This window comes from Lithobates pipiens, unplaced genomic scaffold (assembly GCF_037356315.1).
Source record: "Lithobates pipiens isolate NorthernLeopardFrog02 unplaced genomic scaffold, aLitPip1_a1.2 Scaffold_16, whole genome shotgun sequence".
In the NCBI taxonomy this organism is placed as follows: domain Eukaryota; kingdom Metazoa; phylum Chordata; class Amphibia; order Anura; family Ranidae; genus Lithobates; species Lithobates pipiens.
The window spans coordinates 529,866,102-529,893,394 of record NW_027507748.1 but is presented as its reverse complement, the minus strand read 5'-3'; the positions used below and the strand labels follow the sequence as shown (position 1 = coordinate 529,893,394).

Here is a 27,293-nt window from a genome sequence, read left to right as displayed (position 1 = left end):
TGATGCCTAAAGTGTTTACATATTCTAAACAAGCAGGAAACCATTTTAAAACAAACCCTTTTCACACTTGTAGCCATATGCAACATTCTATTGCACCAGAAACTTGGTAGCTTGCCATCCCTCTAATGTAAACACACATCAGTTGTTTCTAAGCTAAGAAACCAACTGAAACTGAGGGATGTTTCACACCACAATTTCTGCATTCTGCATGCATTTCTGCATGCGCAGTTTTAATGCGTTCCGGACTGTTTTCATCCTAATTAAGGACATGTGCATGTTTAATGCTTTTTGGTGCATCCCTGTGCATTTTTCATGCATTTTGCCACGTTCCAGATGCCTTCCATACAGAAAAAAATGCAGAATGTTCTACTTTTGACTGCACTGGAACGCACTGCACTAGTGTGAACTAAGGCTATTGGAATACTTATTAAACACTGTTCATGCATTTTTGATGCAGAATAAATGGACTGCAGCTGGTGTGAACCAGACTTGAGTCTTTGTTGTGATGTTTGAGGATCTTTAACAAGGAATTAGTTCACATTACATGTAGCTAAAGAGGTGAGTAGGGTTTGTTTTAAAGTTAAGGATGAATTCCACTTATTGATTTACCAAATATGTTTGTGTATGTGAACATCACATTTCTTATATTGTTACCATACAATCTAAATCCAGAGCTTGTATACATCCGGATAGAGGAAATTTGTCAATATGTCTGTAGAACCAAGAAAGTTATACAGCAAGTATTTTCCATTTTAGGTTAATGATTATATAAAACGCGCCTTCTTCTGACATCTTTAGCTGCAAGCACTGTGAAGTAATTCAGCCTCATCATTTGAATGTACATACCATAGCCTGGTTATAGTTACACTTTAGATTTTTCCAACCACAGACCCCCATCCACTGCACTTTTCAAAATAAAAGTGTGGGTGTGTGATGATAAAATCCCTAGCCTGGGCTCACGTGAAATGGTTTGAATGATGCTTGCCATCAATCAACCTGGGAGAATGGCAATATCCAGGGAAAGGAAGTTCTGTAGGGGATACCTCCTGCCTAAAGGTGAGTTTTACAGCTGCTTTTCAGTTTTTTTAAAACTGGACTTCCACTTTAGGTGCTTTTACAGTTAGATTAATCAGGCCATTGATTCTTATTATGATGCAAAAATAAATAAGCCACTGAGTGCCCCTTCACAAATTAGTCTACAGTGGTATTGTGTAAACTGGTTTTACAGTAATTCTTCTACCAACATGCTTGAAAAAATAAGACTTGGTTTCTAGGGTTACATAAAAGTAAACATGAGAAGAACTATGTGTGATGAGCCTTGGTGGTGATCCTGAATTTCAAATATAATGCATAATATATTCACAGTAAAACCAACCAAAACACAGAAATGTATAGATTTCGGACCTATGTTGTGTTGTTATTGCTGCCGGTGTCCTCTTTTGGTTGCTTTCTCAATATTTCTTAAATTATATTTAGAGGACAAAGACAGGAGTAGAAGCCTAAAGATGTGTTGACCCTTCATTAATCTATTCAAAACCTAAAAATAAAGATATAGCTTTATATATAAAAATATGGCTATTAGTTAAAGCGGAGTTCTGCCGTTTTTTTTATTTTTTAAGTCAGCAGTTACAAATACTGCAGCTGCTGACTTTTAAAATAAGAACACTTACATGTCCAGGGCACCCATGATGTTGACACCCGAAGCCGATCTATCCCTTGGCTGTCGGGTACTGCCGCCGCCATCCTCTGTAAGGGAATCAGCAAGTGAAGGCTTGTGGCTTCACTTGCTGATTCCCTACTGCGCATGCACGACTTGCACTGCGCTATCCCACTGGTCCCTACTGTTTTCTGGGACCCGTGTGTCTCCCAGAATACAGCTGGAGGGGACGGGAAATGATGTAGATACCCGTGGGTGGCTCAGTTATCTATGCCCGGAAGTGGGAGCAAAATACCTGTCTTAGACAGGTATTTGCTCCCCCCTCCCCCCAAAAGGTGCCAAATGTGAGGGGGAGGGGGAGGAACTGGAAAAGTGGATGTTCCATTTTTGGGTGGAACTCCAAGGAAATGATAATAGTTTTTGAGAAATTGAAAATCTCTGTTGGGTTTTTCCCTGTCCTAGAGAGACAACAGGAAGTGAGAGAAAGTCTGCTCAGACAGTTGTCACCAGAACAGGTGTCCCCATTGGACAATTTCCCCTCACCTTTGTTCTGGTGGTTATTGTAAATATCCCATCACTTTCTGTCCCAGTATGGATGATTACCAGGACATATAGCGAGGAGACACTATTAAATGAGGACACAGACAGGAATAAACACAATGAGAGAGGTTCTAATCCTCCCCAACTCTACAAAAAATGAAAGGTTTTCGCTACACAGGAGAGGATTACAATATGATCTTGAAAACACTTGAAACAGTGCTGCTAAACTGCATATTTTGTAGCCAACAAACAATCATGTTCAAGAGTTGTTAAGTTGGCAGCATTTGACCTACCTCCAACAAAGCTTTATTGAGAGCTGTGGGAATCCACTTCATATGCATTAAAGTAAATTGGCTTTATGTCTCTGATGACAAATTCAGAAATCATAATTTGGCAATTATGTAGAAGATGTAGCTCTGATTATCTGATCGCTATGCTTATCCCTAAACAATGACTGAAGTACTGCAGCCAAAAACAGCAATAGCAACCTCTATATTTTTCTTAATGAAGGTACCATGAAAAGTGCCTGCAAAATCGTTTTAATATTTTATCTAAAGCCCAGCTCCAGCTAAAATGTGTTTCATTTTGGATGGGGGGGAACCCTTTCTTAAGGTTTTTATTGACATATTTTTCCCCATTTGTGAGATTTAACTCCACTTTCTGTCAAACTTGGACACACCCTGTGGCAATTGCATACCTAATTTCTTGTATGATCATCATTGGCACAGGAAGTTACAAAGAATCTCCCTAGTGGGGCCACAGACAGAAATTTCCTGGCCATCCGGGACTCTCCTCCTGATTGGCTGAGACACAGCAGCGGTGCCATTGGCTCCCGCTGCTGTCAATCAAAGTCAGTTAGCCAATCAGAGAGAGGGGATGGGGGAATGACACCCCCCCCCTTCACCCAGCACACAGAAACAGAGCTGAGACTGTCAATCAGCAGTAGATCCCTCCCCTGTGACCTTTTTTCTCTTGGTGTCAAGAAAACTTATCAGAAGTGATTAATGCTGATAGCAGAGGAAGGGAGCAGCAGACAGAAATTACACTTAGTGCTCTGGATTGAGACAAGTACACACAACAGAGGGATATGCTTTGTTCCTATGTCATGTGTGAGATTTACAATCAATTTAAAGTGGATGTAAACCCTCTCCTATACCCAGTGAAGTGAATAGTGTCAGATGATGCACAAAGATGGAACAAATCTCCCTACATAAGTTTTACATGTATATCTGCAGTCTTTCCCTTTCTACATTCTTTAGAAGGTACACATTTTGTTACAAATCTTTCTCCCTCATTCAGCAATGCGAGGGGAGTCTGGGCATATGCTGTGTGAGAGCTGATTGGAGGAAAGACACATACCCCCCTGCACATAGGCAGAGGAATGAAGAAACTTGTTGAGATGCAGTCTGAATAGACAAGTTCTCTGAGCTCCCTCCCCGACATGAATTTCCAGCTGCTTTTAACTCATGTGTCGAAGAGCTTGTCAGAAGTTATCATGCTGATAACAGAGGAATGGAGCAGCAGAACGACACATGACTTAGAGCTTTTGAGAGAGATAAGTAAACACTACAGATATATGTAGATCAGATTTCATGAATGGGGTTTACAACCACTTTAAGTGCTGTGTATGTTCTATGTATGTTTCTGTCTACATGCAAACACATAAACAGCAGCTGTACATCATTTCTCAAGATGAGCTTCCTCATAATGACCATGGTGAAACATGCCAGCACCATAAGCATTGGCACAGCCCCCTAGTTTCCACTAGAAGTGCATACAACAGGATAACAATTCAGAAGAACAATTTAGAGGAAGGAAATATAGCTTTGTCATTCCATAACAGGAAGTGCCTGAAAGGGGACATCCATGCCAGGATCACCAGGTATTTGGCTTTAAGGAAGACTTGCTAAATAAATGATCCACGGACTACTGACATTCCTCAGATTGCTATGGAATAAGCAAAAAAAAAAAACCAAGCTATTAGCCTTTAAAAATACTTTTCTTAATTATTCCTTCACACTTTTTCGGAGCAAAGACATTATCAGCTGAATAAATTGATGAACTCTATAAACCCTATAAAAAATTACAGTTTAACTATTTCACAAAAGATGTCCCCTGATAACATCGTAATAAAAAATATCTACAGGAATACCCCACTGTTAAGTACACAATGGGGTTTATTTACTAAAGCTGGAAAGTGCAAAATCAGTCTCCCTTCTGCATAGAAACCAATGAGCTTCTAATCCCAGCTTGTTCAACTAAGCTTTGGTAATAAAACCTGGAAACTTATTGGTTTCTATGCAGAAGTGAGCCTGAGTTTGCACTTTCCAGCTTTAGTAAATAAACCCCATTGTGTACTTAAAAGTGGGGTATGCCTGTATTACAATTAATCAAATTACTATTCCAAAGATCTGTTTCCTCACGTTGATCTAAGTAAAAGAACACCGCCATTATAAAACTGACACCTGTCAAGAAGCTTTGCAAGGTCCCAGCAGAGACAAAGCTGAGGGGCTGTTCCATTCCAAGAAATCTCTGAGGCAAGGGAAGAAGGTGGAATCTCATCCAGGGATGAGCCTGAAGGTCCACTTTTCAAATATCTGCCTACTTAATGAAGGAGGAAGACATGCAATTGCTTAAGGACTTGTAAATACAGCCCTGAGAACATAAACCTTGGGTGTCTGTGTTGCTGTTAACCTCTTAGGAGCATTGCTGAAAAGGCTTGCCTGGCCTGGGGAATTGTCTGTGGTGCCTCAGTGCTGTCCATTTCCCTGAGAATTGATTGAGAGGACTATTCTAAGAAGCAGCTTTAGAGAGAAAGGTGTCCTGTTATTACGGTTCAACAATCTGGAGTATCCCACAGCTCCTGACCCTACCTAGGTTACTCAGAAAGAAATACAAAGGAAAAAGGAGTAAATGCTGCTGTGTGCTTGGCTGCTTTAGCACTGTACAGAGAGAGGCATCTTGGATAAAACAGCGACCCTTGTGAGGGTAGTGCTATATTTAAAAGCCTGTTCACAGACGATTTTGCATCGGCTACTTAAAGGGTCACTTTAAAGCGGAGTTCCACTCAAAAATGGAACTTCCACTTTAAGCACTCTTCGACCCCTTACATGCCACATTTGGCATGTCATTTTTTGGAGGGGGGGAGTGGGGGCTTCATTAGGAGGGGGACTTCATGTCCCACTTCCTGCTTCCATCCAGGGACCGCCTAGGCGACTCCTCCTTTCGTCTTAGGTGGTCCCTCCCTCTAGGTGATCTCCTGGGACACGTGACAGGTCCCAGGAGATCGCCTGTACACTCGGGGAGCACAGCGCGACTCGCGCATGTGCCATGTGTGCCCAGCCGTGAAGCCGAAAGCTGTCATGGCCGGGTGCCCAGAGTGCCAATGGCAGCACGGGCGGAGAGGAGGGGGAGAGGAACGACACCCCGTTTCGGTCGCATTGCTGGACCGTGGAACAGGTAAATGTCTGTTTATTAATAGTCAGCAACTACACTTTTTGTAGCTGCTGACTTTTAATAAACATAAAAAGCTTGGAAACCCCCTTTAAGCCCAATTTTAGGCCATTCAGACAAAATACACTATAGAACAAATCTAATAATAGGAATGCAATTCTTATATTTTCACTATTTTTATATAATTACAATCTGTATACATAATATTAGCATTAATAGATTGTAATTCCCCGGGCTAGACAGCCTCCAGGCTCCAAGTGCAACAATAAAATTCCCCAGACTGAAAATAACAAAAACAGTCAGACTAAACCTTTCCTACTATACATGTAAAAAAAAACAGAAACCTCAAAACTCTGGGTGAACTGAAAATGTCAAAACCAGCGTGAAAGGGTCACCAGCCAATCTACTGCTCTACTGTGCCAGAAAGTGAAACAGACACCTGACAATCTGCTAAGGTCAACACAAGCACCTGTATTTCCTCTAGTTTTCACGCCTGTCATTAAGCCCCTGTTCACACTGGTGCGGCTTTGAAATCATACTACTTCTGCTGATTTCATTTCGGCTTGCGACTTCATTTAACAGAAGTCAATGCAAATCACGATGAAATCGACAAAAAGTAGTGAAGGAACCTTTTTCATAATCGTTGCTACAGGTGTTGCAGCAAAATGAAGGGTTCCATTGCCGGCAATGGGGTGCGGCTTGTCATGCGATTTGGATCTGTCAAATCCCAGGACAAGTCTCACCGGTGTGAAAGGGGGCTAAATAAAGTTCATTATGTTTATTATGTAAATGTATGAGCCCGCCAGGAAGTAGGCGCAGCGCTGCGCTAATCAGAGGCAGTGAGACATTGCCTGATCTCTGCAGCCGCGCATCAAGGCAATGTCTCACTGCCTGTGATTAGCGCAGCGATGCGCCGACTTCCTGCCAGGCTCTGCACGTGGAACATGTGAACACGCCTGACCTCTTCCTTAGACGGGTTCATCTCTATTCACTTATACAAGCTGCAGGCATGAAGCTACATGCTAAACAACAATAAACAAACAGCTCATCACACTTTAGGGAGCTTTGTGCCCCTGTAAATGAGTCCTTGGAGACTAATTGTTATAGTTAAAAGACAGAACTTTATTTCACTTTGTATAGAGTAGGGAAGGGTTATAAATCCTATAAAGTAAATTTATTTACTGCTGGGGAGATTCAATCTGTCTACTTGTCCTAGTGATCAGTAATCCGAATTAAAAACAAGGGAAAATAAAACATTCTGAGTTGTCACTCGCACAGGAATAGAGAAAAATCTTTCTATGCGGACACTTGTTGAAATTACAATTTTTAGAGGTTTTCCTTCACTCTTCACTCATATCCTTTTGCTTACTGATGTGTCTAATAAGCGAAAATCTCCCACAGAGGATATAGGAGGATTTACTTTTAAAGCATTAGTAAACCACAAAAAAAAATGGTCCCCTGCAGGATAACAGCATAATGTGCTAATATACATCACATACTAGCACATTATAAAAGACTTACCTTAGAATGAAGCCCTCAAGCAGTCTGCTGTCACCACTGACATGGCTTCCATCTTCACCGGATCTTCCTTCTGGGTTCCCGGCTTCGGCTGTTTGACTGACTGAGCTGCAATGACGTCACGTCATGGCCGTGGCACGGCTCTCTCAATGGATGGCACGCCATCCATTGAGAGCACAGTGCACAAGCGTATTGCCCCAGGCTGCTACTATAGTAAATATTTCCTAAACAGTGAACATTTAGGCATTATTTACTGTACCTACAGGAAAGCCTTATTTTAGGCTTAGCTGTATGAAAAAGTAAACAATGGAGGCTTTACTACCATTTTAATGGCTTCCTTTTTTAGTACCAGGCCGCCCTGAAGTCCTAGGACTATAGGTTTCTTTTTATTTCCATTTTTCCGTATAAGACAGCACTCAGGCCTGGTGATTAATCATTTAGGATCAGAAGACACCATCTAGATGTTTCACCCAGATATTTCTCCAGGCCTGGGTGGTAGTTTGGGGCCATAGAAGTACAAGTGGAAATAAAATCAATCCTCCTAAGGGTTCCTACAGTATAATAACAGCATGGAAAACACCTAAACCTATCTACTTGACCTAGTGACCACTGTCCTCTGAAATGGAAATGAGAGAAAATACAAATTTCGAGTTGTCACTGGCACAGGAACAGAGGAAAATCTTTATATGTGAACACTTGTTACAAAGACAATTTAGAGTGGATTTCCTTCACTCTTCAGGGATTTCCTCTTGATTCCTAATGTGTCTATGGGTCAGGAAATTAATGCAATTCTCCCACAGAGGATAAAGGAGGATTTACTTACCTTTTAATGGTTTCCTTTTTTTTCCTACCAGGCTGTCCTGAAGTCCTGTGTAGATTTCTATTTACTTCCCTTGCCCCTAAAAAAGCTCAGTTCACACTACCGCAACCTAAAAGTCCCATGGCATATGGTGCAACTTTGCCAGGTGACTTCCTGATGACTTGTGTGCTACTTTAATAGAAGTATAGCTTAAAGTGGAAGTGAACTCCCCTATCGTTTTCAGCCAAGGAAGCTGCCATCTTTGCCTCTGTTTAATCTTTAACTGCTATGGTGCTGCACATGTGATTCGTTATGACACCAGCCATTGGATGGCTTGATAGTTTGGCTGAGAGCACAGCCAATGTGCAGTTAGCATTCCCGGTATGCCTTTTTTTTTTTAACTGTTTAAATCAATGGGTTTACTACCACTTTAAGAGTCGGATAGAAGTCACCTTAAAGTAGTACAGGAACCTTTTCTAGAGTCGGAGCAACTTTAGCAGTGCTAATTAAGACAGCTCTCATTGACGAACATGGGATTTCACATGTCATGTGACTTGGGGTTTCACAAGTTGGATCCCAAGTCAGCCAGTGTGGCCCAAGCCTGAGACAGCACTCAGGCCTGGTGATTAACCACTTGGGATCAAAAAACTCCATTCAGATGTTCCAACTTATTCAAAAGTAGGGGATATTTATCCAGGCCTGGTGGAGGGCAGTTTGGGGCCACAGAAGTACAGGTGGAAGTTAAATAAATCCTCCTAAGGGTCCCTACAGTATGGTAACATTATAGAAAAACACAGGCCCACTTTAAACACACAGGTATTTGGGATGAAAACTGTATTAAAGGAAGAATAGGTCTACTGCTTACCGTTTCATCTCTAATCTGACTGATAACATCAAAAACTCTGACTGGCTTATATAGGCAACAACTCTACTTTCTTTGCAAAAGTTCTTATAAATCAGAATAAACCAATACAGTCAAAATATACCCATGATGTGTAGAACTACTCCAAACCTCATCCACTTGCCATCCATGGGCTATTAAGGTGCTGACTCCAATGAACCGTCTCTGCTCCTACTTAGGAAATATCACGATCCATAGTAAAATCACGATATCACGATCCATAGTAAAATCGTATTGCTTTATTCCAGTTACTACAGAAAGAGCCTCTTATCTACTGCATATTTCCTGCATAAACTCATATAATAGGTCACAATATTCTAGTAAAAACACCACGCTGGCTTGACATTTTTATAGAAGAAAGCATGATACTTTTTCAAACATTCCAAAAAAAGAATAAAATTCCCAGAAAAGAGAAGGAAATAATTCTATCTCATGCAGCCTTTATCACTCCAAAGCACTTACATTCAATCTTTTATCATTTTCCACAACAAGTTTGCTTCTGATGACTTTCTGTGAGGCAGAATAACTGTATGAGTCAGATCTCTTGTAAAATGTAAACAGTATCACCAACACACTATTGTAAGCAAAAGACAATCAGCAAGAGTTTCATTCATTGCCAGACAATGCAGCATTTTGGGGGTGGGGTGGGGGGATATTTGCGGCTCAGGACCCCTAACCTCAGATGCCATTATAATAAAATGATGGGCCATAGGAAATTTCTTTAGCAAAAAAAAAATGATATATACATACACACACACATTGAGATATATATATATATATATATATATATATATATATATATATATATATATATATATATATATATATATATCTCAATCAGCCAAAGACACTCTCTGTACAGCACTTATTCAGGTATTATTATGTTTGGAAAAAAAAGTAAAAGTACTGGTAAGAAAATGCTAAGGTCAGGTTATTGTAATATATATATATATATATATATATATATATATATTACACACACACACGCACACAGCAAACCATCTTCATTCATTATAATTGTGCCTTCCCCTTGTTATAGAGGCTGCCTCATTTTTAAATAGCGCACAGTGTAGTAACCAATTCCAACTAATCAAAACGCTTTTTGTATTGGCCTGACTGCAACAGACTGAATTCTGATGTGTTGCTATTAGCACTTAAAAGAAAAAAGAAAAAAAAAGAAAATACTCCTCATTTAATAATATTGCTGTACTTTTAGCACCTTGTTTCTTTTTCTCCCCACAACAGTACATATTGCACTAAAGCAATCTATTATCAATTACCCAAGTTGAATCACTGAAACATTATTTAATAAGTCAAACAGTCATTTAAAAAGTGCAATAACTCAAAGCAAAGTTTGTAAATGCAAAATATTACAAAGAAATTCAGAAAGGATTTTATGAACATCTGCACTATGACTTTCTTATTCAACTGCTTTAGTCTTTTAAGTCAGCTAAATCGGAATTGTACTTAGTCACACCGAAGGAACAATAGCATAATATGTGTGTAGTACGTGTTTGTATAATATATCCTATACACAATATATGTTTGTCTAATATATGCTATAAATAAAAAGTGTCACATTCACTTCCCTTTTGGAAAAGGGCAAAAAATTACCATGTAAACCCCCACCTAACCCCCCCACTAAAAAAAAGGCATACTTTGTGTGTCACCATAGTAATCCTTTGATTTTTGGAGGTGTTATAGTCACACCATAAAAAAAGCTACAATAAAACATGTTACAGAAAACAAACCTGGCAGATATACTTTCTCCATGTAATGGCATCGACAGGTAAAACCCAACATTCAATTAAAATCATTAATAATAGTTTGCAGTGCTATCAATGACAATAATCCCATTTTCAAAGATGTGACATCATTATGAAGATCTTTATTCCAGCCATGTGACTGTCATTTTCCAATGCCATCTGACTGTCACTTTTTTTGGAAATAAGGATCATTATCCTGGTGTGTTAGCTTTGTAAATGGAGATATGACAATGTTGCTCACCTTAACATAGAGAAAAAGCCCCAAAGTACAACTAACTTGCAGCAATGCCAGAAAGGTCAGCGCTACGTAGACAGATTTTTGATAGTTTGGCGTTCGTGCAATCTCCGGGGGACCCTCAAGTGCCGCTGCCCCCCTCAGGTACCCGCCGGGGCTCATCCCCACGCCGCTCTCCAGAGGAGACCCACTACACAACTTCTGCAGGGCGCACAGCTGTCACCAGATGAGCACAGTTGTGGCTAGCTCTAGCAATGATAAAGACTACCTGCAGTGGGATGGACTTGGCAGCAACCAATCACACAGGGCACAGAAAGTTTTTACAAATGTTTTATGAACTAAGGCATCCCCTGCATTCCTTTAGATGATTTCATTACTTGCTCCGTGGGTCACTGGATTGTGTAGTATGCCCACTGATCATTAACAACAGAATTCCCATTGTGGTAATTCTTTGTACTCTCCAAGATATCTCTTTGACTGTTGATATGTGTGTGTATGTGTTTTATTATACTGTTTCCCCAAAAATAAGACCTAGCGTGATTGTCGGTGATGGCTGCAATGTAAGCCCTACCCCCCCCCCCCAAATAAGCCCTAGTTAAAGTCCTTGTAAGTCTTATTTTCAGGGTAGGGTATATTTTCAGGGGAAACTGGGTAGGGCTTATATTGTAGCCATCACAGACAATCACACTAGGTCTTATTTTCGGGGAAACAGGGTATGTATTGATAAGATTTGGTTTACTCATGACTTGTGTGGCTACTTAGGGTTAGTAAATCCCCATTATTAAAAAAAATTTTTTTTTAAATGTTTATAAAAATCTTTAGGGACTCATTTAGATGTGCTTTGAAATTTTAGATACCATGGATAACCATAAACATGCTGATAATGTTAAAGCAGAGGGCCACCCTAAAAATAAAAATAGTATTAATATTCTTAAAAAAATAAAAATAAAAACATTTGACATTTTTTTTTTTTTACTTACCAGAAACCCCTGTTCCTAGGCAGTCTTCCTAATCTGCCTCTTCCTATTTCACAGTGCTTCCTCCTCTTCATGTGTGTGTCCCAGAAAACAATGGGGCCATTCACAAAGCGTTGCACGACTCGCGCATGCGCAGTAGGAAACGGGCAGTGAAGCCGCAAGGCTCCACTGCCTGTTACCCTTAGTGAGGACAGTGGTGCCAGGACCCGGTACGAGGGATGTATCAGCCTCGGGGGGGGGGGGGGGGCCAACATCGCGGGCACCCTGGACAGGTAAGTGTCCTTATTAAAAGTCAGCAGCTACAGTGTTTGTAGCTGCTGACTTTTAAAAACAAAATTTTTAAGGCTGGAACATCACTTTAAGATGTGTTGTTGATGTGTTGTTGATGCATTTGTGCGTGTTTTTGACACCTCTGTGTCACAATTAACTCTTTCCTTCCTCCGTGTTGGGTTAATATTGTATGGATTTTTGTACTATCATCTCAGGTAGTAACACTTTTTAAACACATCTTAAATGCGCTGTAAATGTCATAGGGGCGTCTGTGGCGTGTTTACAGCACATTTACATGAATGGAGGCATTTTGGGAGCCGTAAAGCTAGCTGAACGTTACATGTCAGATATTTTGGTGCAATGCAACACATACAGGACCATGTGAGCAACACTGGCTGTTGCAAAGCACATAAGTGACAGCGTTGACAGCATACCTCCCAACTTTTTGAGATGGAAATGAGGGACACCTATCAGCAAATGTATGCAGGCATAGCACACACCCCTTGCCACGCCCCCTTAAAGGAGAACTGTACAAAAAAATAAGATTGGTTAAACCCACAAGTGCTTTTTTTACCACTATTCCTTTATATTGGCTTTTGGAATTTACAAATGCGACAATTTAGAAATAAGATGAAAGGTTTAGCGCTGGAAAACACGTTTTGATAGATAAAAAGTGCATTTTATATACATCTATATAGATCAGTACAAAATGAGGGACAAATGAGGGGGGGAGAGGGACAGAGGGACATTGCTCCAAATCAGGGACAGTCCCTCCAAATCAGGGACAGTTGGGAGCTATGGTTGACAGGTGTTCATGAGGCTTCAAAAACACAGATGAAACGATTGCTTTTGACACTAGTGTAAACTTTGTCTATTGGGTGGATCTCGTATTTAGGGCTAATTGAGTATATCATCTGCATTTCTCGTTTTCATCTACTGCCATAACTACTGACTGTTCGTTTCACAAGTTAAAGCGTATGGCAAGCCAAAATTTTTTTTTTAACTCATTAATAGTAGCACTTATGTGCCGGTTCACACAGGGGCAGCTTCAAAGTTGTCCAACTCTGAAGCCACCCCTGCCGTGCTGCATGCTCGGATAAGGGTCTGGATTCCCCCCCACACTATTTCTTTCTCTTTTTTTATTGCCGGCATTTTTTTTTTCTTTTTTCACCTGTCAACAAGGGAGCCCATTGACAGTTGATGACTCATGAGTTGTTAAGGACGCAATGGCCAGCTTGCCGTAGCAAACAGCTATTCACTTCCAATCAGGGCTCAGAATGCAATGTACAGCACGGTGCGAACACCCACCGAACGCCCTGCAAGTTTGTGTGTTCTCCAAATGGGTGAACAGGCGATGTTCTGGCCAAGCTTTTGCTCAGCCTAAACTGTTTGTCCAACTCTTTAGAAACGCATCTGAAATGCAGAAATTGTGGTGTGAACCGATCCTTAACCACTTGCCTCATGTAGGAGTACAGCGGCAGAGTTGTTCTCCTGCGCTGAATCACATATTTAATAGATAATCCATCTCTTCTGAGTAGGGAGCGCGCGCAAAAATGGGACAAGTCACTACAAATACTTTGTCCTATGAGAACTGATCTTGTAAAAAATTTTTTAAAAAGAACTGATGATACTTTAATCTCCAGGTGTAACAAAAACTTTAATCCATAACTGCAGAGATTTCCCTCATTTTATAACAGGTAACTTTACTAGAGTTATGCTGTGAACAGTATGCATCATGAAAAAAAGAATGTTAAAAAACAAATCAATAGTTCATTTTCTGAAACAAAGGAATGTTAGCTTTTAGATTAGGCAGTCCTGGGAATGTTACCTTTGAGATGTGACTGTGAATCTTGCTATTCCCTGGAATAATGATCTCCACATTTATATCAGTAGGAAAAGACATAAAGACTTTTTTTTGTTGTGGGTTTGAAGTTTGGGTAGTGAAGATTTATTACACTGAGTGCTCTGATGATACAATGTAACTATAAACTAATTGGCAAATGTATTGCACCACCTACTGGCCAACGGGGCAAATGGCCGGTATGCACATGTAAAGGGATGCCAGGGATGCCACCTTTTTTAAAAAACTAGCAGCCCAACTTTTCTGTTCACTAGGGAGGAATAAACCAGTAATTTACCTACATTCTGCAAGATTCCTTTTTTAGGACACTTTTATTATCTTCTTTTTTTATCCCTGCACAAGAAAAAAAAAAAAAAGAAAATAGACTTTAACACAAGAAAAAACATAGTTACATATGCCCAGTGTCATTATGACCTCCACATCTACAGTGCCTTGAAAAAGTATTCACATCCCTTGAAATTTTTAATATTTTGTCATGTTACAACCAAAAACTTGTGGTTGTAAAGGGAATTTAAAAAAAATAAAAATAAATAACAAACATGTTATACTTACCTCCACTGTGCAGCTCGTTTTGTACAGAGTGGCCCCGAACCTGCTCTTCTAGGGTCCCCCGGCGGCTGTCTCGGCTTCCCCCTGCAAGTACTTTTCACGATCATGCGAGCTCCCTCACATGGTGAGAAGTACTTTCGTGGCGTGCTCACGTGATACAGCAGGCGAGCGCAGGACTTTCGAGGGGCGAGGTAAGTAAAACGGGGGGGGGGCTGGTGGCGCCGGCACTGTCAGATGTTTTTCACCTTAATGCATAGAATGCATTAAGGTGAAAAAATGTTTACCTTTACAACGCCTTTAAATATTTTATTGGGATTTTATGTGATAGACCAACACAAAGTGTCACATAGTTGTGAAGTGGAAGGAAAATAATAAATGGTTTTCAAAATTGTTTACAAATAAATATCTGAAAAGTGTGGTGTGCATTTGTATTCAGCCCCCCTGAGTCAATACTTTGTAGAACCCCCTTTCAGTGCAATTACAGCTGCAAGTCTTTTTAGGGATGTCTCTACCAGCTCTGCACATCTAGAGAGTGATATTTTTGCACTTTCTTCTTTGCTAAATAGCTCAAGCTCTGTCAGATTGGATGGAGAGCGTCTGTGAACAGCAATTTTCAGGTCTTGCCACGGATTCTCAATTGGATTTAGGTCTGGACTTTGACTGGGCCATTCTAACACATGAATATGCTTTGATCTAAACCATTCCATTGTAGCTTTGGCTGTAAGAGCCCTTTTACACTGCCCGGGCATCGGCAGGAAAAGCGTTGTCAGTTTTCTGAGTTTTTGCATAGCTTTTTGGGCGCTAGCGGGGCCCTTTTAACCCCCGCTAGCGGCTGAATAAAGGGTTAAAAGTGCCCGCAAAACACCACTTCCGATGCACTTTGCATGCACTTTGGAGGCGCTGCCATTGATTTCAGTGGGCAGGGGCACTTTAGTAGGAGGAAAGCTGTGTGCACCGCTGATCGTTTAAAGTGGAAGTAAACCCATGGATTTAAACAGTTTAAAAAAAAAAAGGCATGCCGGGAATGCTAACTGCACATTGGCTGTGCTCTCAGCCAAACTATCAAACCATCCAATGGCGGGTGTCATAACGAATCACATGTGCAGCACCATAGCAGTTGAAGATTAAACAGAGGCAAAGATGGCAGCTTCTTTGGCTGAAAACGATAGGGGGTTTATGTATACACAGAAATCTTGCACAATGATGTATTTTTATTTCTGAGAGCAATGTTTTAGAAATCATCAACTTGGGAGAAAAACAGACCATTTGAACCACGGGTAATCCATAAGCTCATCAGAGTGAGGATCCATGATCTGGAGAGTGTTAATTGACTCGGGTTCTTTTTTCCTCCAGGTGGTGGTTCATCTTTGTTGGGACTTTCTATCCATACTCCTTATCGTATTGTTATCAATATTGTGTGTATATTTGGATTAGATATATTTTTCACAGAGGAAGGAGCACTAGTACAGGCATACCCCACTTTTCAGTACACAATGGTGTTTATTTACTAAAGCTGGAAAAGGCAAAATAAGGTTTTCCAGCTTTAGTAAATAAAACCCATTGCGTACTTAAAAGTGGGGTATGCCTGTTTGTTTATGAAGTACAATTTTGGATTATTGGATAATATATTGTTGTGCGATACTTATTACTAATCCAAAGACATGCAGGTAGGTTAATTGGCTTCTGTCCAAAATTGGCCCTAGTATATGAATGGGGACCTTGGATTGTGGGCTTGTTGATGGTAGGACCGATGTGAGGGTGCAATGTACAGGGATAGGGACAATTGTAGACACTCACTCAGGTTGAACTGGATGGACTGGTGTCTTTATTCAACCTTACTAACTATGAAACTAACTATGAAACTATTATTATTTATAGTTAGGTTCAAGCGCACTATTATTCTTATTGGATTTTCTTCTAAGATTTTCCTGTATTTGTCTCCATCCATCTTCCCATCAACTCTGACCAGCTTCCCTGTCCCTGCTGAAGAAAAGCATCCCCACAACATGATACTGCCACCACCATGTTTCACGGTACGGATGGTGTGTTCAGGGTGATGGGCGGTGTTAGTTTTTTGCCACAGATAGCGTTTTGCTTTTAGGCCAAAAAGTTTGATTTTGGTCTCATCTGACCAGAGCACCTTATTCCACATGTTTACTGTGTCCCCTACATGGCTTCTCTCAAAAAACTACAAACAATGGCTTTCTTCTTGCCACTCTTCCATAAAGGCCAGATTTGTGGAGTGCAGGACTAATAGTTGTCCTGTGGACAGGTTCTCCCACCTGAGCTGTGGATCTCTGCAGTTCCTCCAGAGTTACCATGGGCCTCTTGGTTGCTTCTTTGAATAATGCTCTCCTTGCCCGACCTGTCAGTTTAGGTAGACAGCCTTGTCTTGGTAGGTTTGCAGTTGTGCCATACTCTTTCTATTTTCAAATGATAGATTGAACAGTGCTTTGTGAGATGTTAAAAGCTCAGGATATTATTTTATACCCTAACCCTACTTTAAACTTCTCCACAATTTTATCCCTAACCTGTCTAGTGTGTTCCTTGGACTTCATGATGCTGTTTTTTCACTAAGGTTCTCTAACAAACTCCTGAGGACTTTACAGAGCAGCTGTATTTATACTGAGATTAAATTACACACAGGTGGACTCTATTACTAATTAGGTGACTTCTGAAGGCAATTGGTTCCACTAGATTTGAGTTAGAGCCGGTTCACACTGAGGCAGCACGACTTGCAGCGCGACTGCCTCAGACGACCTGCACGTGACTTCAGCCGCGACTTGCAAAACGACTTCTGTATAGCAGTCAATGCAAGTCGCCTGAAGTTGCCCCAAAATTAGTACAGGAACCTTTTTCTAAGTCGGAGCGAGTTGCTCCTATTAGAATGGTTCCATAGTACACAACGGGACGCGACTTGTAAAATATTTTGAAAATCATTTATCATTTTCCTTCCACTTCACAATTATGTGCCACTTTGTGTTGGTCTATCACATAAAATCCCAAATACATTTACGGTTTTGGTTTTAACATGACAAAATGTGGAAAATTTCAAGTGGTATGAATACTTTTTCAAGGCACTGTATCTCAGATAAAAAGCTGTCGGTTATTATTCCAAAGATATATTTGGTTTTTAAGTGCTAACTTATAAATTGTTAATTGCCCATTTTGAATCTGTAACATTTTTTTGTCAAATTCAGTAACAAATTGCAGGTGTAAGGGCCTCTTCACAATTCTGCATCCCATAATGCTTTGGCTTTTGCACACATTTTTTAATGTATTAAGACTATTGGCCAGCAGACCATTTGTGTTGCATGGGTTGGTAGCGCACTTTACACATGAAAAAACACACCTGCATTGACATATACTGCATGTGCACATTGGGGTAACAGTCAATATGAACGGCGATGCAACTCAGCATATTATTGTAACACATACTGTAAGCATGAAGCCAGCCTGAACTAAACAGAGTGCTAACACTTGGCTGTTGCTGGTAACTAAGTGCACAGGAGGGTTTGTCCAAAGGGTGCGTTTGAGAGACTAGCAGGCCTCACTGTGCAATAGAAAATGTACCTAGCTGTTTTGCCATTGCTAATGTAGCGCTACCCCCACAAGAGCCACTGGTTGTATTGGACCTTCTGTTCGTACCTTGATGTCAGCACCACTGACACCTTGGATATACATGTTAATAGATAAAGAAACTGATAATTTTTGGTTAGTACCTTAGGGTCTAAGGGTTAGGGTCTAAGTTGTAAGTGACTCTAGGTGTACCTCTGCAATAATCAGTTGGGAGACAGGTTCTACAATGCAGAGGCAGTTGCTACCCTGTTTCCCCTAAAATAAGACCTAGCGTGATTGTCGGTGTTGGCTGCAATATAAGCCCTACCACCCAAATAAGCCCTACTCTGTTTCCTCAAAAATAAGCCCTACCCTGAAAAGAAGACCTACAAGGACTTTAACTAGGGCTTATTTGGGGGGATAGGGCTTTTATTGCAGCTATCACCGACAATCACACGAGGTCTTATTTTAGGGGAAACAGGGTAGTTAAGCTCTGTAAGGCTGCAACAGTTATCAGTAGGGCTGGATGCGTTGCTCCAGATTCTCCAATATTCTGTGCAACACCAAACTGTGACCAGCAGAGACTCTGACTCTGCTCAATCAGATCCCTCTTAAATGGAGGCACTCTGGGTTTTGTAGTCTCCTATGTTTGTAAAAATAATGTCATCCCTTCTGACTGAAACTATATTTCCCAGGGTTCAGTGCTCTAACTGAGAATGAATCGGAGTCCATAGAGCTCCATCTTGTGGTAGTAAAAAGGAACTTCTTGCAATGCATTATAAAACCTGCACATTTCAATTTCAATTACTTAAGCTGCTAAAGCATGACTTACCTTGTTATTCCATCCAAACAGTTTGAATGGATAAAAACAGACACTGTAATGTTGTCTACATAGGGCAACACGGCAATGGAGTTATTTACTAAAGGAAAATCCACTTTGCACTGCAGGTACACTTGAAAGTGCACTAAAAGTGCACTTGGAAGTGCAGTCGCTGTAGATCTGAGGGGGACATGCAAGGAGAATAAAAAACAGCATTTTAGCTTGCACATGATTGGATGATAAAATTAGCATAGCATCCACTCATTTCAGATCTACCCCTTAGCTTTAGAGCGACTGCACTTCCAAATGCACTTGCAGTGCAAAGTGGATTTGCCTTTCGTAAATAACCCCAAATGTCTCTGCAAAGATCATTCCCCCAACCCCCTCATGATCACTTACGTTCCCTTGCAGCTCCTATTCTTCCTGAGCTGCCACTAAAACCCAGGGAAGCAGAGACATCACAACCCCCCCCCCCAAGTCATGTCACAGTTTCACTTTTAGAGGTCTTTCACACTGTGCCGCCCATAGTTTCGGTTGTAAAACGCCGCTATTTTCAGTGGCGTGTTACCGTTGGATTTTTGGCACATTTCGGCCGCTAGCGGGGTGCTTTTACCCCCTGCTAGCGGCCGAGAAAGGGTTAAAACAGCCCGCAATACACTGCAATAGCGGCGTTTTGCCGGTGGTATTGCAGCACTGCCCCATTGATTTCAATGGGGAGCAGCGGGGAAGGAGCAGTGAACACACCACTCCTTCATCGCTCCAAAAGAAGCTGCTGGCAGGACTTATCATGACGTCCTGCCAGCGCACCGCTCCAGTGTGAAAGCCTGAGGGTTTTCACACTGGAGACAATATTGCAGCAGTTTGAGGGCGGATTGCAGGCGCTATTTCTTACGCTACAGCGCCTGCAAAACGCCCTCGGTGTGAAAGGGGTCTAAAGCTCAACTCCAAACTTTTTATTTTTTATAAAAAATATTTTTTTATATTTCAGTCGAATTCTCTAGAATAAAATCATAGGCAGCAATCAAACTTGACAAAGGCTTGACCCATCTCCATGCTAAAACTAGAAATGTTTAGGCTGGAATCAGGCTTTTACATTTAGGGGTAAAAGATTACAGTCTGGTGTTTTCCTAAGCCTTATAATGTACTGTATATAATCTGTTTCTTTGTAATTGACATAACTAATGTTGTTCTCTGAATATATATAAAAAAAAAGTTTGTCCACGTCTTTCTCTTCCTGGAAACATAAAATGAACATCCTGGTTTGTGGCTAACACCTTAACGTTATATTGAATAGGAAATCCCTCAAGGGGTTTTTTTAGCAGCAAAGTGACATTCAAGGCAAGTGACAAAAGTTTTCATAAAAATTTGTAGTTCTTTATTTATATCATACTATCAAAAAGGGGATAAATGGCATGAATACATGGGAGTCGTAAAAAGCAATTCTGGTCTTAACATAAAAAGCATATCTCGTCAACAAGGGAAAACCACACATGAACTAAATTTTATATTTAAAACCATAAAACATGTGTAGCGTTTCACATGATAGGTATCTCATATCATGTGAAACTCTACACAAGTTTTATGGTTTTAAATATAAAATTTAGTTCATGTGTGGTTTTCCCATGTTGACGAGATATGCTTTTTATGTTAAGACCAGAAATGCTTTTTACGACTCCCATGTTTTCATGCCATATATCCCCTTTTTGATACTATGATATAAATAAAGAACTACTAATTCTTATGAAAACTTTTGTCACTTGCCTTGAATAACACTTTGCTGCTAAAAAAAACATTTGAGGGATTTCCTATTCAATTAAACGAATCCGGGTGTGCAGCTCCAACAACTCATATATATATATATATGTTATCTATTCTGCACCTTAACCTTATAAGTCACTTTAAAAAATGGCTTTTTTTCAGGAAAGAAAAAACTGCTAGTGCAGTGGTCATCAACCCTGTCCTCAGGGCCCACTAACAGGCCAGGTTTTATGTATTACCTTGGGGGGGTTGCAGACTAGAATACTGCAATCACTGAGCAGCAAATGATATCACCTGTGATGTATTTCAGTTATCTTGCAAACCTGACCTGTTAGTGGGCCCTGAGGACAGGGTTGATGACCACTGTGCTAGTATACCTGCTTATTAGTGTTAGCCTAATAAAACCAAACTTCTATTAAATAAGATCTTCAGTGCCTTGAAAAAGTATGTATACCCCTTGAAATGTTGTACATTTTGTCACGTTAAATGTGTTTTATTGGGATTTTATGTGATATACCAACACAAAGTGGCACATAATTGTGAAGTGGAAGGAAAATGATAAATTAATTTCACATTTTTTTACAAATAAATATCTTCCGAAAATGGAAAGAGTATGGCACAACTGCAAACCTACCAAGACATCCACCTAAACTAACAGGCCAGGCAAGGAGAGCATTAATCAGAGAAGCAGCTAAGAGGCCCATGGTAACTCTGGAGGAGCTGCAGAGATCCACAGCTCAGGTGGGACAATCTGTCCACAGGTTAACTATTAGTCATGCACTCCACAAATCTGGCCTTTATGGAAGAGTGGCAAGAAGAAAACCATTGCTGAAAGAAAGCCATAAGAAGTCCCATTTGCAGTTTGCGAGAAGCCATGTGGGGGACACAGCAAACATGTGGAAGAAGGTACTTTGGTCAGATGAGATCAAAATCAAACTTTTTGGTCTAAAAGCAAAACGCTATGTGTGGCGGAAAACGAACTACACATCACCATGAAAACACCATCCCTGCTGTGAAACATGGTGGTGGCAGCATCATGTTGTGGGGATGCTTTTTTAAAGCAGGGAAGCTAGTCAGGGTTGATGGGAAGATGGATGGAGCCAAATACAGGGCAATATTAGAAGAAAACCTGTTAAAGTCTGAAAAAGACTTGAGACTGGGGCAGAGGTTCGCCTTCCAGCAGAACAATGACCCTAAATACCTAGCCAGAGCTACAATGGAATAGTTTAGATTAAAGCATACTCATGTGTTCATTCATTCATTCATGTGTGTATCTGGAATTTGCAAAAGCATTTGACACAGTTCCCCATAAATGTTTACTGTACAAAATAAGATCCGTTGGCATAGACCATACGGTGATTACATGGATTGAAAATTGGCTACAAGGTGAGTTCAGAGGGTGGGGATAAATGGGGAGTACTTGGAATTGTCAGGGGTGGGTAGTGGGGTCCCCCAGTGTTCTGTGATGGAACCAATCTTTTTTAATTTGTTCATAAACGACCTAGAGGATTGGGTTAACAGTTCAATCTCTGTATTTGTGGACAATACTAAGCTAAGCAGGGCAATAACTTCTCCGCAGGATGTGGAAACCTTACAAAAAGATCTGAACAAATTAATGGGTTGGGCAACTACATGGCAAATGAGGTTTAATGTAGAAAAATGTAAAATATTGCATTTGGGTGGCAAAAATATGAATGCAATCTATATACGAGGGGAGAACCTCTGGGGAAATCTAGGATGGAAATGGACCTGGTAGATGATAGGCTCAGCAATGGCATGCAATGCCAAGCTGCTGCTAACAAAGCAAACAGAATATTGGCATGTATTAAAAAGGGGATTAATTCCGGAGATAAAACGATACATCTCCCACTCTACAAGACTCTGGTCTGGCCGCACCTAAAGTATGCTGTCCAGTTCTGGGCACCAGTCCTCAGGAAGGATGTACTGGAAATTGAGCGAATACAAAGAAGGGCAACAAAGCTAATAAAGGGTCTGGAGGATATTCGTTATGAGGAAAGGTTGCGAGCACTGAACTTATTCTCTCTACAGAAGAGACGCTTGATAGGGGATATGATTTCAATATACAACTACCATACTGGTGACCCCACAATAGAGATAAAACTTTTTCACAGAAGGGAGTTTAACAAGACTCGTGGCCACTCATTAAAATTAGAAGAAAAGAGGTTTAACCTTAAACCATGTAGAAGAGCGGCAAGGATGTAGAATTCCTTTCCACAGGCGGTGGTCTCAGCGGGGGGCATCAATAGTTTCAAGAAACTATTAGATAAGTACCTGAACGACCGCAACATACAGGGATATATAATGTAATACTGACATATAATCACACAAATAGGTTGGACTTGATGGACTTGTGTCTTTTTTCAACCTCACCTACTATGTAACTATGTAACTATGTAACTATGTTAGAATGACCCAGTCAAAGTTCAGACCTGAATCCAATCGAGAATCTGTGATAAAAAAAGAAAATTGCTGTTCACAGATGCTCTCCTTCCAATCTGACAGAGTTATTTAGCAAAGAAGAATTGGCACAAATTTCACTCTCTAGATGTGCAAAGCTGATAGAGACATACCCAAAAAGACTTGCAACTGTAATTGTGGTTCTACAAAGTATTGACTCAGGGGGGCTGAATACAAATGCACCCCACACTTTTCAGATTTATTTTTATTAACTTTTGAAAAACATTTATCATTTTCCTTCCACTTCACAATTATGTGCCACTTTGTGATGGTCTATCACATAAAATCCCACATTTTTGGTTGTAACATGACAAAATGTGGATAATGTAAATGGGTACGAATACTTTTTCAAGGCACTGTATGGGCAGGGCAACAACAAACATGACACACAGTATATGTTACAGTTTATAAACAGAATTAAAGTGAACCTAAAGGTTGTTTTTTCTTTTTTTTACTAAAAAAACAAACATGTTATACTTACCTGCTCTGTATTGCTCACAGTCACGCCCAGTCCCGCCCTATGATGGACATAACACAGTGACTGGGCCTGAATGTGAGCCGAGCCGAGTACACTCGGCTACTCCTGGCTCCACTTGGGACTGCGAGAGGACCTGAGAACCGCCGAGAGGACCCAAGAGCCGCCGAGATACAGAGGAGTCTGTATCTCAGCAGCGCCATTTTTATACGTCAACACTGCAATGACAAGGCTGCAAATGACACTGGGGCAAGGCTGCAAATGACAAGGCTACACTGACAAGGCTGCAAATGACACTAACAAGGCTGCAGATAGACACTGATAAGGCTGCATTGATGGACATTTAAATGTAAGTTTTTTCACTTCCCTCCTAAAAGTTTTTTTCCTTAAAATTCCCTCCTAAACTTGGGGTGCGTGTTATATGCCGGTCCGTGTTATATGCTGATAAATATAGTAATGTATAGAAGGTAGGGCCCAAAAGTGACTCAAGCCCAGGGGCCCCCACCACCCTAAGTCCTACCCTGGGTCTTTCAGTCCATTAATTTAGTAGCCCTTCTCTATACTCTCTCCAGTTCCAGCACATTCTTCCTGAGGACTGGTGATCAGAACTGGATGCAATACTCTAGATAAGGCTGAACCAGAGTTTTATAAAGTGGCAGGATTATAGTTTTATATCTGGAGTAAATTCCCTTTTTTATGCAAATTGATAGTTTAATAATTAATTGACATTGTTTGCTATTGCTCAGTCTGTCTTCTGCTAGGACCCCCAGATCTTCTCTGGGATCTCCAGCCCATGCTGCCCATGCCTCTTCTTTTCCATCTGCCCACATAGCAAGGTGCTTGCTATGGAGGGCCAGACATGGGCTTTTTGTTTTTCTTTTGCAGTTATCAAACAGATATACTAAAAAGCCTTCAAATGTGTTTTTAACAGATCAAAAGGGATCAAATGAGAGAAATATATTGTTAGAGTTTACATACACTTCAATACAGCAGTTTTTGTTTTTGTTCAATCTTTTGTAATATAGTTGTGTAACTGAAATTGTGTATAGTTGTGTAGCTGAAGTTAGGCTTTAACAAATTAAAGCCTAACTTCAGCTAACACTTTTTTTATATATAAATGATTTACAGCTAACAATAAAGCAGTCACAGCAGCAGTTTTTCATTTGGAAAAGAAGTTTAAACTATATGGATTAAAGTTGTAATCACTCCTGTCAGTATAATAGCTTGCACCAACTGTCCCTTTTGCTGGACAGCTAAATCTGCATGTAAGGCTGATGAAAAATATAAATAATGGCCTTTGCAGGTATTAAAAAAAAAAAGGAAGGCGCACTGACCTAGTGCATTACCATAACTAGAGCTTTATTAAAAACAGAACATATAGCAACATGGCTACTCACAAACGAGTATTGCTAAAAGGCATAATCAATACAATTGGATCCATCACACCGAACATCAACACGTCCAGATCTAATGTCGACAGGCAATTGCAATTGTGTTGGTGTATTAGTCGATTCATCTGACATCAGATCTGGACGTGTTGATGTTCGGTGTGATGGATCCAATTGTATTGATTATGCCTTTTATCAATACTCGTTTGTGAGTAGCCATTTTGCTATATGTTCTGTTCCTTTTTTTTTTTAATACCTGCAAAGGCCATTATTTATATTTTTCATCAGCCTTACATGCAGATTTAGCTGTCCAGCAAAAGGGACAGTTGGTGCAAGCTATTATACTGACAGGAGTGATTACAACTTTAATCAATATAGTTTAAACTTCTTTTTTTACCATTTTATGATAGCAAAAGAAAAAAAATACCCCAAAAAAACAAAAGAAATGGAAAATATCTTTCTCATTATCATGTGTAGCGCCGGCTCCTGAAGAGCACGCGCTATGTTTTGTTCTCTATTTAACATTAATAAAACTGCAGTTTGGTTTTAGACTTAATTAGACCAAATTATGGTTGCACTGGGTTCTGCTTGACCACAGGTGTCGCTGTCACTTTTGGCAAGTGCGAGAACGCAGTTTAGCTAGGTGTATTGAATGCCATTCTTTCTCGGAACCCACCCAGTGGGAGTGTCATCCTGCTGTGCACTCTGGGAGAGGGTACTTAAGGTACTGACATCACGTGTTCCGGTCCAGAAGATCTTTCTGTCTGTTTGGTCCTGGTCCTCCTGACCAGCCCCCATGGCCCTCATGGCCTGGGGTGTGGATCCATCCAATTCTGAGTCTCGGGGCTGGCTAGCCCGAGGCAAAGTAACTGGAAGGAGGATTCAAAGGTGGTCTGGTGCCGTCTCATCTATGGAGAGGCCCAGCAACTGAGGAAGCAACCAGGGGAGGACTCTTCGCGAGAAGGCTACGCATAAGGATGGCTTGTCAGAAAGAGCCTGGAGGCTTAGTTGAAAGATACCAAGTGAATCTACACTCATACGGTATCGCCGGACCGACTGCGAGATACTGGTACCGTGTGAGATCTCTCTAAATTTGTCTACATCCTTAGACGGCACAGCGGTGTAGTAGTTAGCACTCTCGCCTAGCAGTAAGAAGGGTCGCTGGTTCAAATCCCAACCACGACACTACCTGCCTGGAGTTTGCATGTTCTCCCTGTGCCTGCGTGGGTTTCCTCCAGGTACTCCGGTTTCCTCCCACAAACCAAAGACATGCAGGTAGGTTAATTGGCTTCTGTCCAAAATTGGCCCTAGTATATGAATGGGGACCTTGGATTGTGGGCTCCTTGAGGGTAGGGACCGATCTGAGTGTGTAATGTACAGGGATGGGGACAATTGTAGACACTCTGGATGGACTGGTGTCTTTATTCAACCTTACTAACTATGAAACTATGAAACTATAAGTTACAACGAGTGTTCTACAACAAGTCTGTGGCCGAGACTTTATTCACCAGTGTTCTACAACAAGTCTGTGGCAGAGACTTTTGTTCAAGCATTCTACCTGCAAGTCTGTGGCAGAGGCATTGCTTTTTTTGAACACTCTATTGGCTGCTAGGCCTAGTGAGAGGAGGACTATCTGGTAGCTGTGAGAATCCAGTTGTGAGTGGCTAGTCTCTGGATTTCTATAGTGAGAGACTTCCTACCTTAAGCAGTTCCAAAAGTAACTGAACTTTCTACCCAAACCCTCTATCCTTCATCAAGAGACTGTGATTTGTCTACCTTTTTCTGCAAATAAAAATCCCAAAAGTGGATCCAGTGTCAGTCTCTGCAGTTCTTTGGGCCATCTACCTCGGAAAACCCCTAGATGCATACGAGGTCAAGAAGGTAACGGTAAGCCCAACAAAACCAGCCGCTCCTTCGGGGTTCAATGCTAAATCCGTATTAAATCATATTGTGTTTCCAATAAAAATGTAATTTAAGTAACTTGAATACCTAGCTGATCTAACTTAAGTTGCCATGAAAAAAGTCACTTGGGTGATTGGAGAGGAGTGGCCGATGTCCAAAAAGAAGAAGGTCTCACTTGATGAATTTTATAGTTGGTTATTGGAGATGAAAGTAAACATGAGGGCTCTACTTGTTTACTTTTATCTCCAATAAACAACTATAAAACAACTATAAAAGTAATTAGGTGAGACGTTATTCTTACAATTGGGATACAATTCCTTCTATACCTTCCACACAGTAACTTGTCATTAGGCAGCCTCGAGTTGCACTAGGCCAGTGCTGTCTTCCA

General features: G+C 40.8%; 1 protein-coding gene across 2 annotated transcripts in view; it reads right to left on the bottom strand.

The window, feature by feature from the left end:
• The window catches only part of TNFSF11 (TNF superfamily member 11), a 37,836-nt gene extending 26,716 nt beyond the window's left edge, over positions 1-11,120 (bottom strand). For both annotated transcript variants that reach the window (XM_077483191.1, XM_077483193.1), the window contains exon 1: positions 10,876-11,120. In XM_077483191.1, coding sequence (XP_077339317.1) covers positions 10,876-11,031 — 156 coding nt within the window. In that variant the 5' untranslated portion in view covers positions 11,032-11,120. The remainder of the gene's footprint in view (positions 1-10,875) is intronic.
• Positions 11,121-27,293: the final 16,173 nt, after the last annotated feature.